The sequence below is a fragment of the Scomber japonicus genome, chromosome 21 (assembly GCF_027409825.1).
Source record: "Scomber japonicus isolate fScoJap1 chromosome 21, fScoJap1.pri, whole genome shotgun sequence".
Lineage (NCBI taxonomy): Eukaryota > Metazoa > Chordata > Actinopteri > Scombriformes > Scombridae > Scomber > Scomber japonicus.
The window spans coordinates 6,069,362-6,085,698 of record NC_070598.1 but is presented as its reverse complement, the minus strand read 5'-3'; the positions used below and the strand labels follow the sequence as shown (position 1 = coordinate 6,085,698).

General features: G+C 44.8%; 1 protein-coding gene across 1 annotated transcript in view; it reads right to left on the bottom strand.

Moving 5' to 3' along the window:
• gli3 (GLI family zinc finger 3) overlaps positions 1–16,337 on the bottom strand; it is a 75,951-nt gene that overhangs the window by 42,321 nt on the left and 17,293 nt on the right. Inside the window, exon 2 of the mRNA XM_053342641.1 lies at positions 14,567–14,812. Coding sequence (XP_053198616.1) covers positions 14,567–14,812 — 246 coding nt within the window. The remainder of the gene's footprint in view (positions 1–14,566; positions 14,813–16,337) is intronic.

Here is a 16,337-nt window from a genome sequence, read left to right as displayed (position 1 = left end):
AACTCACGGCCGAGCTCTCGATATTTTCTTTACATTTCTTTACATAGGGCCGCTGCTGGTTCCCCTCTATAAAATATTTCACATGAATCAACCCCCCTCCCCTCCTCTCTCTCCTTTCCTCAGCTAATCTAAATAGCAGCTAGAATGAAAAGCAGTGGTTGATGGCTATCTTTCAGCAGACCCGCCCAAATGAGACCTCATTAAAACGAACTGAACTAAAAGTGGCACTGCTCCAAAAAACGTTCGCTGAGGAAGTCTTTTGTAAATGTCTCAAGGCTGATAGAGCTAAAAATAAACAGTGATAAATAACCATAAGAAAAGCAGCACAAATGGCACATTTCTCACTTAAACAAGCATTATGTGGTTTTGGTACAAGGGGAAAGCATTTAAGCACAACCAATGACACAAACAAAAACTGCCAGAAAAGAATTGACTTGGTTTTCTTTTCCTCCCTTCCAGTGCAAACATTAAAATAACATTGCCATATGAGCTTCCAAGCCCTTTTTGAAGCAGACTTTGTATTTTCTTAAAACTTAACTTCACTCTGCACCATAGTCAGTTTTTGAAGCAGGAATTTTTTGGTGTTGCAACTGTGCATCCATTGTTGAACAAGTTGCCACGCGCAAACCACGGTTGGGAATTTTGCTCAAATGTTGCCTAGCAGAGGGTCAAGGTTGTGAAACTAAAATAAGTTAAAACTTGTAGACAGATACAACAGATGACAGATGAACATATCAGCATGCAACTTTTTTTTTTTTTTTTTTTTTTAAAGGAGCTTACAACAAATTAATCACTTCTTCTTCATTCACATACTGTACAAACATCACCCTGCCAGAGCATTTTATTGCTTGTTACTTCGACCATTGCCAAGTTTTGTATCACCACCCTGAGGCAGAGCATATGTCAACATCTGCATACCTTCATGCAGTAAGTCTCTGTTGCTGCTAGCTATGTGTGTGTTTTTTTTTTTTTTTACTTGTAAACATCTGGCAATGTGTGCCAAGAGGGCAGATGGCCAAACAGCGGGGCGCCCAACAGTTCTACAAGTGTTTAGTCCATCCATGCCAAACGAAGCTACATCACTGGGTAACGCAGCAGGTGTTGATCCCACAGCAACTCTCAGGTCTGCTTACCTCATCACTCATTCATTCATTGTGATAATTACTGCCAGCTTGGGCTAACACAGCTGCAGTTAAGAAAGGGGGGATCAGTTCAGGTGTGGCTTGTAGTCTTTGCAGCATTAAGCTCAGATCGCACCAAGATTAAAAAAGAGCTTAATATTTTTTATTCTGTAGATCTGTGGATTTGCTGAAGGGGACAAAGAAAATCTTTGTGTACATTATTTGGCGCCAAGTTTCAACTTTTTTGGGGATCTTTGACGCATACATTTGTGAAGCTGTCTTTACTGTGTTATTTATCCTTTTAGGGGATGGAGAGCTGGAGAGTCCAAAATAGAGGAAGCTGTTATTAGCATTCACTTTTATTTAACATCCTCCAGCAGAGTTAAAACAGTCTTACCCCAAGAGGCATGCCACATGACAAGCAGCAGTTCAGTTGCATCTCATTCTCTCCTCTTATACACTCTCATCTATCAACTATAGCTATCCAATAATGGCATGAAAAAATGGCCCAAAAAATATGTCCCGTTACTGGCTGATCGAAGCTAATAAAGCTAACAAGTCACTTCCATAAAGTTTGGCTGCTTTCCAAGAGACAAATTAAAAATATACTTGTCAAAAAGAATCATAGGCTATAGATATCCTGACTTTGAATCCCTTGTTTGGACTCCAATAACACTGGATCTTACACTTCCCATATACAACTTGGTGGTGTCTTTCATTTGGCCCTCCCTGCTTCCCTCCCTCCCTCCCTCCCTCCATGCCTGCCTGCTTGGTAAACTGAACAACCTCAGCCTCTAACACAGACTTTCTGTTAAACATTTGTCGTCTCCAAAGCTTGAGACGCCCCAGCCACAACATTTTACAGCTGTTTTCACAGGCTGAGCAGTACTCCCCCCGTGACTACTACTAAATTGACTTTGACGTGTTAAATTGGTGGAGTGTCCCTTTAGGTCTTAAACATTTAATCACTCACACTATTTAATGCGTATCAGTGCTTCCAGCTCTATTATATTCTACTTAGACCCAGACTTGGTTACTGCCTTGTTTTCCTGCACTGTGAAACCTGTATCAACCTGCATCTGGATTGCTTTTGTCAGTTATATGCTTGCATAGAAACTGCTGTGTGTTACTTAAAGTGGTGATTAAGCTCTCAAATATCTAATTATTTTCACTTAATCACTTGCTTGCACTAGTATGATAATGCTTCTACAGAGTGAAAACCTTTGCAAACCATTCAGGAGTTTTCACCCAGTTTGACAGTTTCACAATAGCAGAGAGATAAGCGGTAAAAAAAATCCTCCTCCATGCAGCTCTGGCAAGTATCTGACCACTTCGTCTCTCTCTGTTTGATAGTTTCCTCCTGATGACTCAGTTTTGGCTCACCTTAGCTGATTCCAGAGCTGCTGGGGGAGGGAAGGAGGGAGGTTGGGAGGGAGGGATGGAGGGTGGGATGGCCTGATGCTAGACAAGGGCAGAATCTGCTTTGTTTACTCTCCACAGCTCCACTCCTGGTCTGTCGGCCCCTTGGCTGTCAGAGTCGGAAATGAACTTTCAAGGTTCACCGGGAGTCTATGTGCTGTGTTTTTGAGCTTGATGGGAGTAAAAAGTTTCATGTTCTCTATAATCTTACTGCCTCCCCCTTTGCACTACATTGCAGGAGTTTCTTTCTAAACCTCTGTCCTGTCAGGCAAACTACAAAATCATTTAAAAAAAAACAGACTCCACCCCTTCACTCCTCGCAAAACACACCTTCATTCCCACATCCGCCACTCCTCATTGAATTACCCAGATCCCCCTCTATGTTTATGTCTCTGGAGCTCCTCACTCACCACAGCCCTCTGCCTAGCCTGGACCCTTTTTTCTGGCTCCTTCATCACTCTTCCCCCCCTCCTCCCTCTACCTCTCCATCTCCATCCCTCCCTCCATCCCTCCCTCCCTCCTCTCGCTGTGGCCCACGACTTTGCCGCATGGCAAACTGTTCCACCGAGGTTTATTTAAATCCAACTCAGAAGTTTACTTTACCGTGGCCCTATCTAAATAGAGCCTGCCACCTCTTTTACGCCAGCGCAGCTCTCCATTAGCAAGGCAAACAGCACTGTGTCACTGGAGGGAATGTATACAGTCGCAAAGAACAGAGGGCGAAGGAGCGAGGGGGGGGAGGGGGGCGACTCCATCCTGCAATCCATCTCCAGTGTTTCCTGTAGGGACTCCTAACTGTTTACTTCGGGACTAAATTGCCCCTGCTCTTGTGGATATTCGGGGGTATTCTCATCCTCTGATACAGAATACAGCTGGAAGGCACATAGGAAGCCAGCTGAAGCAGCGTCACAGTTTTTTTACCTTCCCGCTGCGGCCACACGCCACAGCAGCTCCAGCATTCCTACGGAAAGTGTAATCACGCCGGTTTCATCCCCGGCTGCATGACCACCACCGCTTGCAGAGTGAGCAGGATTAAGTAAATCATCTCCACCAATCAAACGCTGGAATCCAGAATCCCTAAATATCATCTTTTGAAATATCTAGCATTTTTTCATAAGCATTCATCTCAAATATTATTAAAACAACCCTACTGTAGCTTTTTTTAGAGTAGCGGTATTCATTTTTCTTTGGATACTTTGTTTCTTCTTCTTTTGGGAGAAGGGATGGGAGTCATTAAGACATGATTACAAATGGGTCTTAATGAAAGGGCAATTAGAGGCAAACTTTGACCAGGCTCATTAATTCTAATTTAACATAAACACACCGTGCTCAGGACCAAAAGCCAGCTTCCCCTTCATTAAAGAGAGGATGGTAATTGCCTTGTCCTTTATTGGACACTTGAATAATTTCAAAAGAAGGGGGAGGACAAGAGGAGGATAAAGCCTAAAGCACATCATTTGGAATATCCTTATTGGTTAATCTCCTTTCATAATGAAAGTTTTACAACAGAGGATCTTTGCTGAGCTCTGGAGCCAACGTGGTGTGATACTTTAGGGAGAATTGTGGCTGTCGCTCATGATTTTGATTTGGGTTTTGATAACACGCAAAACAATTTCCCTTCTTTTCCCTTTTGTTGTCAACTCAGCATTGTGTGTTTATTGTCTTGACGGCGAAAAAAAAAACCTGTGCTCCTCCTCTCCTCTCCTCTCCTCTCCTCCTCTGGTGAAGGTTCACTGACTCTGCTCTAACAGAGTGTCACCCGCAGACGAGGACGAAACACTCTTCCATAAACACTGCACTTCTCATCGACGCTCCGCTGCAAGAGCACAAAGAGCCAGTGACAGATTGTCATAAGCGACTAAGGCGGAGTGAGAAAAGGGCTGCTGGGGCCTGCTCCCGAGGTTTGTGAATTGCTAATGTGGAACATATGAAGCCTGTGCCGGGGCTGTGACTGCCAGATTTCATTATGCCACCTCTCTCCCCGCTCATGATCTCACTGCTAAGGCACGCTCGTCTGCAGCGAGGCCCGCAGTTTCACCATAACTCTGCAACACTTTGCAGAATGCGTGAAAGATGCCCGAGACTTTCGCCTGTTTGCGAGTGCACGTGTGAGCAACTCGTGTTACTCCTCTCTGGGAGTGAATACGAGTACATGTACAAGACTTTACTGTACAAGAAAGAAGAAGGACGACACACTTCTGGGCCCCGTTTTGTACTTAACTCTTCAGGAAAGCCCACCTTGAGAGACTCACAGCAGCTTTTTCCATTATTATATATTATTATAACGCCTTGTTTATGTCCATTAGATGTTAGCAGCTCCACCAAACAGTGATTTCCCTTCTCTTATTGTCTTATTTGATTAATTACAGCGATGGAAAGAGGTAAAACCATCCAGGAAACATTAGATTAAATCACAACTGACTTACAGCTAAATTGTTTTTCTTCACTACAACATTCACAGTCAATTAAAAGCTTTCTACTGAGCTCACTAGTTTGTACTCCCATTTAAGAAAAATCCTCATCAGTCCACCATTATAAAAAATAACTCCCGTAATGCACAAAGTGTATCCGAGGGAATTTTCCTCTTAGTAATTACAGACGTGACTTTTCTGCAAACAAGCACGACTGAGAGTATTTAGCACTGGGCATGAAAAATATGTACGACTTCCAGTTTTCCTCCAGCAACGTGACACTTAACATCTCATCATTATCCTGCAGGGAGGAGAAGGAAATGAAGAAGAAGCCCCCATGTGGACTCCCAGATCAGTGGGAGTATACTTCGGGAGGGCTGGCACTCTCTCATGAAGGCGAATTCCCCCCTCTGATCAATCCCCTTCACACCCCGTCTCTCATCGTGTTTGCTTACACTGAGACCTCAAGCTGTTTGGACATGTAAATAACACTTTCGGAGACTGTTTAGCTAAGCTCAATGGGAGTTGCTGTTGACTTTTGGAGCGTTTTGCTTAATTACAGGTCCCAGATTGTTTCAGGTCTAATGGCCTAATTACCGCTGTATAAATTAGCCTAATGTTCTTGCTGTGCAGAGCTTTCTCTACTGTATGCAATGCTCGGGCACTAGAACAGAGAAAGATAAAAAAAAAAAAAAAAAAACCTTAAAAAAAAACAGGTCTTTTATTCACAAAGAGCAATGTGGTAAGAAGAGGGGAGAAGAAAGCAAGCAGAGAGGTTAAATAGCAGAAGAATGTTAAGTGTTAGCTTGCCAATCTCTCTGCCATTCATCATATACGCAAGCCTGGCAGATCACACTCTGCCCTTCTTCAGTAAATCAATAGATTTTTTTTTTCCCTTGCTTCCGCTGTGTTCTCTTTTTTTTTTTTTTTTTTTTTTTTACTTTCTCTGTCTCTCCCATTCAACTTCTCTTACACCCCTCAAACACAAACAATCTTTCTGTGGGTAAAAGTAATTAACAAAAAAACTGAGCAGAGAGAAGAGAAAGTGAGTTGTTAAAAAAAAAAAAAAAAAAAGAGAGAAACGTCAGCTATGCACAATAACAGGCTCTCTGTTCAAGTATACATTCCATCGCTACTCGCTGTCAGAATTAATTTGTTTGTCTAGACTGAACAAGTCGGTCAATGCCCATCCTTTCTCTCTCTCTTCATGGTTCTACATGTCTACGCATATTTGCTACTGGGCTTGACGTTGGAGCAGGTTATCTCTTTGTGCCAATATTTATAACGTTAAGTGCGCAATAATTTTGTTTTTCACTCAAGCCAAGTGTTCACTATCCTCTTAAAACACTCTCTCATGACGTGCAACAATTTGCTGCCAGACTTTATACAAGCCGAGGTTTAAACAGATGACTACCCCCTGCAAAATATGTATCCATTTGCACGACATTTATCTAAAAATAATGTAAAATAAGAAGCTCGGATTTTAGTCGAGGAGTCAGAAAACCATGGATGATGAAGATGGAGATGTAGGCCGTGTTTTAAGTAGCTGTTTTACCTCTTCCACCCCCCCTCCTCCCTTCCTTCTCCATAAGTCACACAACTATCTTAATGGAACGCCAGCATCTGCAAGACATTTCCCAAGCCAAGTCAATCTTAACAAATTGCACGCCAACACAAGGGCCCTTTTCCTTACAAAAGACTAGAGCTAAAGCACGCACACGGGTCTTCCAGAGGCCTCCAGCGCCATCCAACCTCGGCTACACCCCGTTTTTCTTCCCTTACATGCCCTCCCTTTCCTTCCCTGTATCCCAGTGTGGATCAGGGAGTGAAGGTTATTTCACGAGGCCTCTGCGGAGCGCCAATCTATCTCCTACATTTGGTGAATTTCTCCAGATTGGGATAAGCTGGGGAGCAGAACAAAGCGTTATGCGTTGGGCCTCTCCCCTCGCTCCAGCACCCTTCTCTACCCTACACCACCCTCGAGCTTCCTCTCTTTCCCCCCACCCAGCTGGGGAGAGATTTACACAGCAGTTTAGTAGTTGAAACACGGCGCTACACCTCTTTCTCTCTCTCTCTCACTTTATCTCTCACATCTGTCTATCTCTTTCTCTCCAAACAGTGATACCTCTCAGAGAGAAGGGAGTTGATTTAAACCTCAGGTTAACTCACCAGGACTTTGCTACATTTATTTTGCTTCAACTCTCCCTGTGTGATTTATTCTACCCAAATACAAGGCCGCTTTAGGGTTTGATCTTTTTTGAGATCTTTATTTAAGTATTGAGGGTCACCAAAGAAATGAAAAAGGGGGATTTTGTCTACAGAGTCCTACAGAGTCTGCTTCCCATTAAATATCCGTATGATAGAAAATGTATGATAACTCATTCGGGTTTACTGCAGCACGTATGAGCTGTGGTCATATCAGTGACAGAGTTCATGATTGCCACAGCTGTATCAGACCACTGTGTGACATGCTGACCCTCTATATCACAGCTCCTCCAAAAGCTCATGTGCAGGTGATACTAAGACTGCATGCGGCTGTGTGATAGTGACTGTGAGGCTAATACACCTGCATCACAATAAATAAATTTAAAAAACTGGGACAGCTTCTCAATTTTGAACCATGCTGAGGCAGGTGGTGACCAAGACCAGTGAAGTTATTATAATTCTGTATATAAAATGACATTTCCAGGTAGCCATTGTTCTCAATTCATCTCTATGTGCAGTGAATCAGCTTTAAGTTTGATTGAGAAAGGAAAGGTAGTGAGCATTATGTCATCTTTATTCTCCATAGTCAATGTATGACTGTATGTTATAAAGAAGGAGCCAGTTTGAAAATGCTCAATGATGCATTCAGGTGCAATCTGACTTCTATGATTTGAAAGTGGGATACTTGAAAACACATTAAGGAAGCAATAGAGGCCAACATGTCGTCTGTTACATTACAAAATTTGCAGCTTGAAAAGAAATCTTGAGTGAAAGAATTTGAGGTTGAGATCATAATCGGCGACAAAATGTTCTGGGAAAGCGTCTTCAAGCAAGTTTGAAGCACCTGCCAGCTTATTTTCATACTGCAGGGAAATTAGTGGAAACCAGTGGCCCTTAAATATATTTAACAATCTTACAACATTCCTCTCTGTGTTTTTAGTCTATTCTTTTTTCTTTTTTTTTTTCCACCAAACCCGTACAGACATTAGACAAAGTCTGCACAGGCCTCTAGAGGTACGTGGCCATTATTTGGGCTAATGGAGGAAACTGTGTGTCACAGAGCAAAGACAAAGCCCAGTGTCACAGCAATCAGACAAATGGCTTCTGGGCTCTGCAGGGCCAGACAGGGGTCGACGCTTCTGGACCAATTAGGTCTTATGAGTGTAACAACATCTGGAGGACTCTGGTTTTCTTTCTTTTCCACTTCTGTGCTTTTTTTTTTGCGTTGCTGTCACCTTACCCTCTCTTTCACCCTCTCTCTCTGTCTTTCACTTCTGCATCCTCTTCCTAATTCTTTTGAGTTAATCCCGCTCTCGGCCTGCCTCTTTTGCTTTGCCTCTCTCATTATTCAAACCGCATCCTCCTGATCTCTCCCCTTTCCCTCCTCACAGCATCCCCAAAACAAGGACAAAGTTGTAATCCATTTACTGCACCCCTGTCAACAGATTCCACCCAAATAATCCTAAAAGACTTATAACGGGGTGTAGGTACTATCAAGGGAGAGGGAATATGGAAGAGGCAGAATGCACATGGGAAGTGAAGCCGTAAAGAAAGAGGGAAGAGAGAGAGAGGAGAACATACAAGGGGAGTTGAGAAGTGAGGCAACAGACGGAGGGAACTTGTGTCACAGTGATTTGAGTCTTTGTCACGCAGGTGGCGCCCAGGGGTTCCCTCAGCCTGGGCAGAGAGACAAACTGGGGCCCATGTAAACCTTAAAGAGGATTAACCCTGCCGGAGCGCTTTAATGAGACCTGAAAGTGCCGGGCACCGGAGAGCCCCACTGATTGAGCCGCGCTCGAGTCGGCTCCCAACGGTCCGCCGGCCCAGTGGCCCAGCAGCGTTGCAGCAGCCCTGTGGCCTACAGCTGCCCGCTCACACTGAGCCACATCAAAGCAGCCTGTCTGGGAGAACCCCGAGATGGGAGGAAAGGTTGGAGGGGGGGGGGGGGGGGGGGAGTTGGGCATGAGGGAGGTGGAGAGTGTGTGAGTGAAGGAGAAGTAGGAGGAGGAGGGTGCCTGGATGGAGGAATCCCTTATCTCCTCCTGAGAGGATGCTGCTCTGTGGTGGGAGATTGTCTGGAGCTGCCACCTGTCCCAGGCATCTTTGAAGGCAACACTAAAGCCTGTGATGGGCCTGACCTCCTTGAGCTCCCATTCTTTTATGTCTCTCTTCATTTTCTGCTTTGTTACACCACCACCCCCCTCCTCCTTCTCCTTCTCTCTCTCTCTCTGGCTCTTCTCTCTTTCTCTTACCCTTCTGTCTCACTTATACCCTCAGATTTAGCTCTGCCTCCCTTCTCTCCTGCGATATCTTACATTTCACCAGGCTGCTGGAAACATTTTAATTATACTGTGTTCATCAGCCTCCTCTTCGTGTAGAACAATATATACTTTCAACCCTCCAGAGACTAGAGCAAGATACGGGTTGTTGGCTGAGGGGATAAGGGTGCTTATCTTCGCCACTATGTGAGAGAAATGAAAATACAAAAGAGGAGCGATGAGATTTGGATACATGGACAACAAACATGTAGAAGGGCATGAAATAGCGGATTCTCCCACAGCACACGGAGGTGATTATCCTACTGGAGACTACATGGTAACTTAAGGAGGAGAGAGAAAAAAAGCTCAAGATATTGTGGCTAGCTGAGGAGAAACCACATGAGCCTTTTTAGTCGTCTTGTTTTTATAATATAGCGCTTAATGTTATTGTTGCCAGTGGTGTTGATTTTCCTTTTGGATGGTCAAGATGCAGCAAATCTTCATTTTAAGCCTTTCACGACATCTGAAAATGTGCCATTGTTCATGACTTTGCTTCTGTGAATCGACCGATTAACCAATCTCATATGAAAAGAAGTAAAAACACACAAGACAGATGTTGCTGCGATGATACCAAGAAATGCTGAGTATATTCTTCTTTGAACATCTTAAGTTCCCTGGAAATTCTTCTTAATTCTTATTTAGCCCCTTCATATTTAATCTTGTCATTGTTAATAAGAGCTGCCATTATTCTGAGATGTTCTGTTCACACGCATCAGCTTTGTGGTAACGAGAGCACCACATGACTTTAAGATGGTATGAAAGTGCATTCTCGTAGCACTTCAAACTCTGCTTAACCCCCTTAAACCATCCAGCGCCTACAAAAGGGGGCACATGCATGTGAGAATATGGCCTATCTTACAGCATGAGATGCCTCTAATAAGCTGTATAAAAGGGGATCATCTGATTATCCCTGGTGTGCTGGACCAAGAGGCCACAGCAGAGCAGCACAGACCCATGTTGTTCTTTCTTGATGAAAGGAGGTGGATGGAAGGAATCCCTCTCCATTGCCTGCAGTGTGCCCGGGGCTTCTCTGTGCCGGCACGCTGCTGAGGGACTCCACTGTGCCACCGTACTCCAAAAAGCCAATATTGAAACAATCACAAAGAGAACACTTACCCTTTACCTGTATCTTCTTACCCCAGGCTCTCCTCTGTACTCCCCATCTCATAAGGGGGGAAAGGATGTAAGGATGTACACCAGCCATGTTTTGTCACATTTAAAACCAACAAGAGGCCCGAAAAGTTTGTTCTTTGAGTGCAGAAGAGCTCCTTTATTTTATTTTTTTGGTGTGTTTGTAACTTTATTCCTCTGATACATACACACGCTTTATAATTACTTGCTCTTGCTGTTTTTGCAGCTTTTACTCAAGACAAATGGAAAGGTCTTGCGTCCTCCGTATGTACTGAATGACCAAGCAAGCTGTAATTAACTGTAGGGAGTCGAGCGCCATTGTTGTGCGGATCACGTTTGGTTTGGTGACAGCTACTGTAGCTCATTCAGTTCAGTGGTCAGCTGCATTTTGATACTGAGGCAAGACAAGACTGACACCAGGGGCAGCTGCTGGCGTGCTACGGCCCAGTAGACCTGAGATCAGCTCTGCACAGCAGTTTGGTGTTTAACCCCTGTGACTGGACACCCACCAACCCCCACCAATCATAAAACCTAGGGACGGTTTTTCCACTACGGCTTCAGTGCTCCCCCGCTAGCTTTCCCAGAACACTGGGCATGAATGATCCAGGTAGTAGCAACCTCTGGCTGGGCTCAGAGAGTTGGGTTACTGCGATACATGTGAAGGAATCCTTCGGTTGAGAGATCCATGCCTCCACTACCTCTAGCTTAGCAGGATTGGTTTCCGAGATCAGTCAAGGACAACAAGGCTTTGGTGTGGGGATTTGACAATGGCAGCCAGATCTGGGCTTGATTTTTAAAGGGGCTAACCCAAAGACTATTGAACTGATAGGCAGCCATCACAGTCTGGAGACCCACTTAATGTGTCTGGTTTTCTTCTATGAAAGGCCTGTACTGTATCACAGATATTGCACTGCTACAAAACTTGTGCCACTTTGGCGCCAAAATGCTTAAGCATTGTCTCTAAAGCTTAGAGATTTAACTTTACCCTCTAGTTACCTTCCTTTCACTAACATTTTTTTTTGGTGTTTTTTAACATTTGCAAGAAAGCCATTGAAATGGAGGGGCTTTAAGTCCCTCCACGGATGTGTTTAGTCTGGCAAAGAAGGGCAAGTGTTTAAGAAAGAAACACTTTAAAGAAGACGATCCCCTCAGAGGAGGCAGAGATGCTTCGCCAGCAAGTGGGCTCACTGTTGCTGCAGGACCACTGACCGACTAATCGGCACACAATGTAAACAGATGTTGGCGCCGTGCATCCTATTCACACTTCTACACAATTAAGATGTTAAAAAAACACTTCTCCCTCATTAATCCTCATCTCAATCCTTTCTTCTTATCCCACAGCAAAGCCCCATGTATTAGTGTTGTGGTAAGAAGGATATGGACTCTTATCCAGTGTTTGCCCAAGAAAAGCGGCTAAGACTCAGGCATCACCACGATTAGCTAATGCTAACAATAGGGGCAATGTTTCCTTAGTGCCTCTTCTTTTCTGCACTGAAGTGGGTGTAAAAACCAGAGTAAACACAGTCTTAGGCCACGGACATAAGAGGAGTGGGAGATCACAAGTCTGGGTGAATAGCAGAGATTTGCCCAGAGCACAGAACCCCGAAGATAAAACCCCCTTTGCTCCCTTCTCGTTGTTCAACTCCCACGCCTCCCAGAGCTTCGCCACCACGTTAACGACCCAGCGGCCAGGTGTGGGGAGGCTGCAGGTGCCGTCGCATTTAGGCACATTAAGCACTGACACACACCAGCGCTAAGAGTAATCGGATTTACCTGGCTGTCTGCAGCATGGCGTGGCTCACTGTGCAAGCACAGCACAAAGGCTTAGGGCCCCCTCTCCATCACAAACACACACACGCACACACCTGGGATGAATTTAGGAGGTTACAAAGCCCTCATAATAGAGAGGGACTGCCGTTGGTGGGGTAAGACCTGTGTGTATGAGTGTAAAATGTGTGTGATCACACGTCTATGGAACCAGAAACCAGAACAGGAGCCAGTGGCTTTTTACACCTTGTGGTGCAGGAGTGGCGACAGACGCTACAGGCTTCTGGTTCAAAGCAGCAGAGGAAGGGAGGGGAAGCGTAGGTTTTAAGGGGGAACCCTTTTTCGTTCTGCTGACCCTCAGACCGCTCATGGGGATTGAGCTCTGGTACTGGGTTCAATCAGACAGAATGGGACGGCTGCCTTTAGGGACACCCCATGTCCACAACACCTGGGGCCAGGAGGAGGTGTTTTACACAGCAATGCTCTCATCTCAGATCATAAGTCTTCCTGAGCAGAGTCAGGATCAGAGAAATGACTGAGAAACATCAATGAAAAGCACCAGAAGACACAAATTTCTATTCTTTTTTTTTTTTTTTTGGTCTTTATTTCTCTTTATAGCACTGGTAACCAATTAGCTCGTAACTTCATCTTGTAATTTTTGTGCTCTCACATTTGAGCAGTGGAAACTAGCGCAGGCTTAGGATTTTTGCTTGATGAATTATAGATTAATGTATCAAATAAGTTTTACTAAAATGTGGAAAAAGCCGTGCATAAAGCTTCCACCTTCCAAACAAGCATCACAGCGCTCTCCTCTACTCGCCTCTATGATTGCAGCCTTCCAGCCTCTCGAATCCCAGCGCACAAAGAAAGTGTCTCCAAGCACTGCGGCCCTTTTGACTTTTCCTTGCTGCTTTTGAACTCTCCATTTCAGACTGTGACTTTTCCACATGACCCCAAGCCTCAGAGTGACCCCCACCCCTCCCAAAACTCCCCTCCACCCTTCCACCCTTCCACCCCTCCCCACCCCCACCCCAAGGCTTCAGTGGTCTGTAACCTCCACAGCTCCTTCACACATACCCACACACATACATAAAATGAGAAGTGGCAGTGTTGCTGAGTTAGGTCAGGATGTAATGGGCAGTAATGTTCTGCCCTCGAGGGTCCTGTCCACAACGCCATCGCCTGGTTTTAAGTAACCTTTCCCTTAAAGAGGAACCTTAGTGACTCTCAGGCACCCAAGCACAAGGGAGCAAGCAGCTAATGAAGTGGCTGAATAAATAGAGTTACAGTACACGGTTGGGGTCCACTGGACTTTTTCATTACTGCCTCTGGATTAAAATCACTCTGTCCCACTCTGTCTGCCCCAATTCGGAGCCAATTTAACCAAACTAAACAAGCTATCACATCAAATCCTTGTCTGCAGGCTAAGTCCTGGCTACAGTGGCCACCGAATTAACCTCGTAATCAGCCTCTTACTCCCCAATCATCTATCTCATGTTCTCTCTTTCTACACACACACACACACACACAGTTCTGACTTTCATCTTACAACCACTGTCTATCTCACCTTCTTTTTTTTTCTCAAATTATCTTCAGTATCTCACTCAAGCCACAGCTTTCCCCTCACTGCAATCTCTCAGGCTTCATCTACATTAGTCTCTCTCTCTCTATTTCACACTCTCTCACTCTCCGTTCTCTCGCCGCTTTTTCTCTCACACAGTCTCTGAGTCCCAGAGAGAGAGAGAGAGGCAGAGTAGGGGGTGGTGAGGTTTGACTCCACACTGCTTTGGGGCTTTGAAGTGTGTGTTGATGAGAGAAAGCGGAGTACTGTGTTCAGACAGGCCCCTAATGAGGGAATTAAGAAGCTACGCTGGCCGTTCCCCATACTAACTTCCCAGGCACAAAACAAGACAAGTGTGCGTGCATGTGTTCACAAGTGTGTGATTGTGGGTGTGGGTGTGTGTGTGTGTGTGGGTGTGTAGACATGAGTGTGAGCATAAAAGAGAGGCTAATCTGTCAGACTTAATCAAGTATCTGACAGTCCTGCCTCTCACCTGTAGCTCAGAGAGAAACTAGTTGGAAATATGTCCTTGAGCTCTGCACTTTCTTTACTTTACAAAATAAAAAGTATAGCAGGTTTTTTTGTGTGTTAAAAATAAATAATATGCTAGCATTTAGTGGCTAGTGGACTTACGATAGTGTGAGTCTAGGTAGCCATTGCGGGGGTCCATGGTGAAGAGAGTGCCTCTGTATGGGAGCGCATGGTCAGCCAGGTGGGGCAGGGAACCGTGCAGCTCCTTCTTGAGCAAGGAGGGGCGCTCCTCCGTGGAGGTTGAGGGCTCCTCGTTCACGTTCCTGTCGTGGGCACCGGGCGTCGGGGCCTGAGAGCTGATAGCATTGCGCCTCTCACGGTGGTAAGGCGTGCCTGAACTCTCATCTTCTGCAAAGAGAGGTGGAGAAAAAGAAAGTAGGATAAGGATGGGATGTTAAAGCTCTGGGAGGAGGAAAACAAGTAGCTGCAGATTTATAATGAGTAGATATTGGAATAAAAATTGGGAGCAGGTGTGAAAATCTTTTCCACTCTCTGATTGTTTCACGCACACACACACAGCTGAACACACGGTCTGGTCTGAACCCCCATACACATGGTGAGGAAGTCAGCTCACATAGAAGGACAGGGTAGAGGGAGGAGCAGGAGATTAGCTTTGTACACCTGCAACCTACCAGGCATTAAGGGTGTAAATCTACCAGGGTTCGCCTTCCACAAAGCCAGATGTGGGAGTTCAGAGGCACGCAGTGTATGAGCATGAACGGACACCATGGATGAAAAAATCCCAACCTCTTCATTTCCCAAAAGTCTATTTCAAAAACTCAGCTATGTCTGTTCTTTTTAAAAAGAAATGGATTCCCATGGAGGAGGTAACGCAGGCTTTCCGCCTGCATTCCAAGCTGCCCATTAACCAGCGTCATGGGTTGTATCAACCCCACCCTCCTTCAATCTCTTGCTACCCCCCCCCCCCCCCTTCTTCCTCTTTTCCCCTGTTCTCAAACTAAATCTCTCTTTCTCTGTCTGAGGGCAAAATTAGGAGGAGTGGGATCTCAGGGGAAAGCTTTCTGGCATGCTGGGTAAAAGGGATAAATGTGGAGCTGAGTTCAAGGGCTGAGCTCCACCAGAAAGACATAACCCTTGATCTTTGGCCTGACCTCTGAGCTGACATGTATGGGGGTCAGCTGACCTTATGACTGAGTATTAGTCACTTCTGTAGTATGATACTATATAGGCAAAATCAGACAGTGGTATGGCATCTCTGGCATTTAGTTTCATTTTGAAATGTCAGATTTGCAAAAAAATATATTCATTTTTGCCAAATGTTTTTAGATTTATTGTTCAAAGAAATGCACGTTTAATTATTTAGCAATGCACATATTCATGGGCAATGGTCTACTAAACTGTAATATCTATGATGACTGTATTATATTGTGTTTATTGTGGATATTTGCTATGATTGTTGGTAACAAGTTGCACATATTAGTCAGTCATTGTATAGAATGGGCAGATTATTCATACATGTGTCCATATGCAGTGTGTGTGTGAGAGAGAGGCTCTGTTATATTGTAGGGTGATGTACTGTAGTTTGCAGTTTGTACTCTTGAGTAAGATCATTTACTTAGTGAGACAACTCACTTTTTCCCCCTAACCCCTGAGCTACTTTCTTCAACTCTTTCATTCAGTCTGATCAACACAGTCTAGTCTAGTTTCAATTCAGGCCATGATTCCTTCATTAGCTGCTGCTGTGAATGGTCTCCATGTTCAGCCCCTGCTTATATGCAATTATGATTTCAGGATGTTGGTCATCAGTGCACTCCGGTGCTCTTGCCTGCATTTATGTCTCTCGCTGAGAACCTGGCAAAATGCCGCTGTGCTGGCGCCAGAGGTTCTGCAGTATTAGCAGCCCAGCAATACA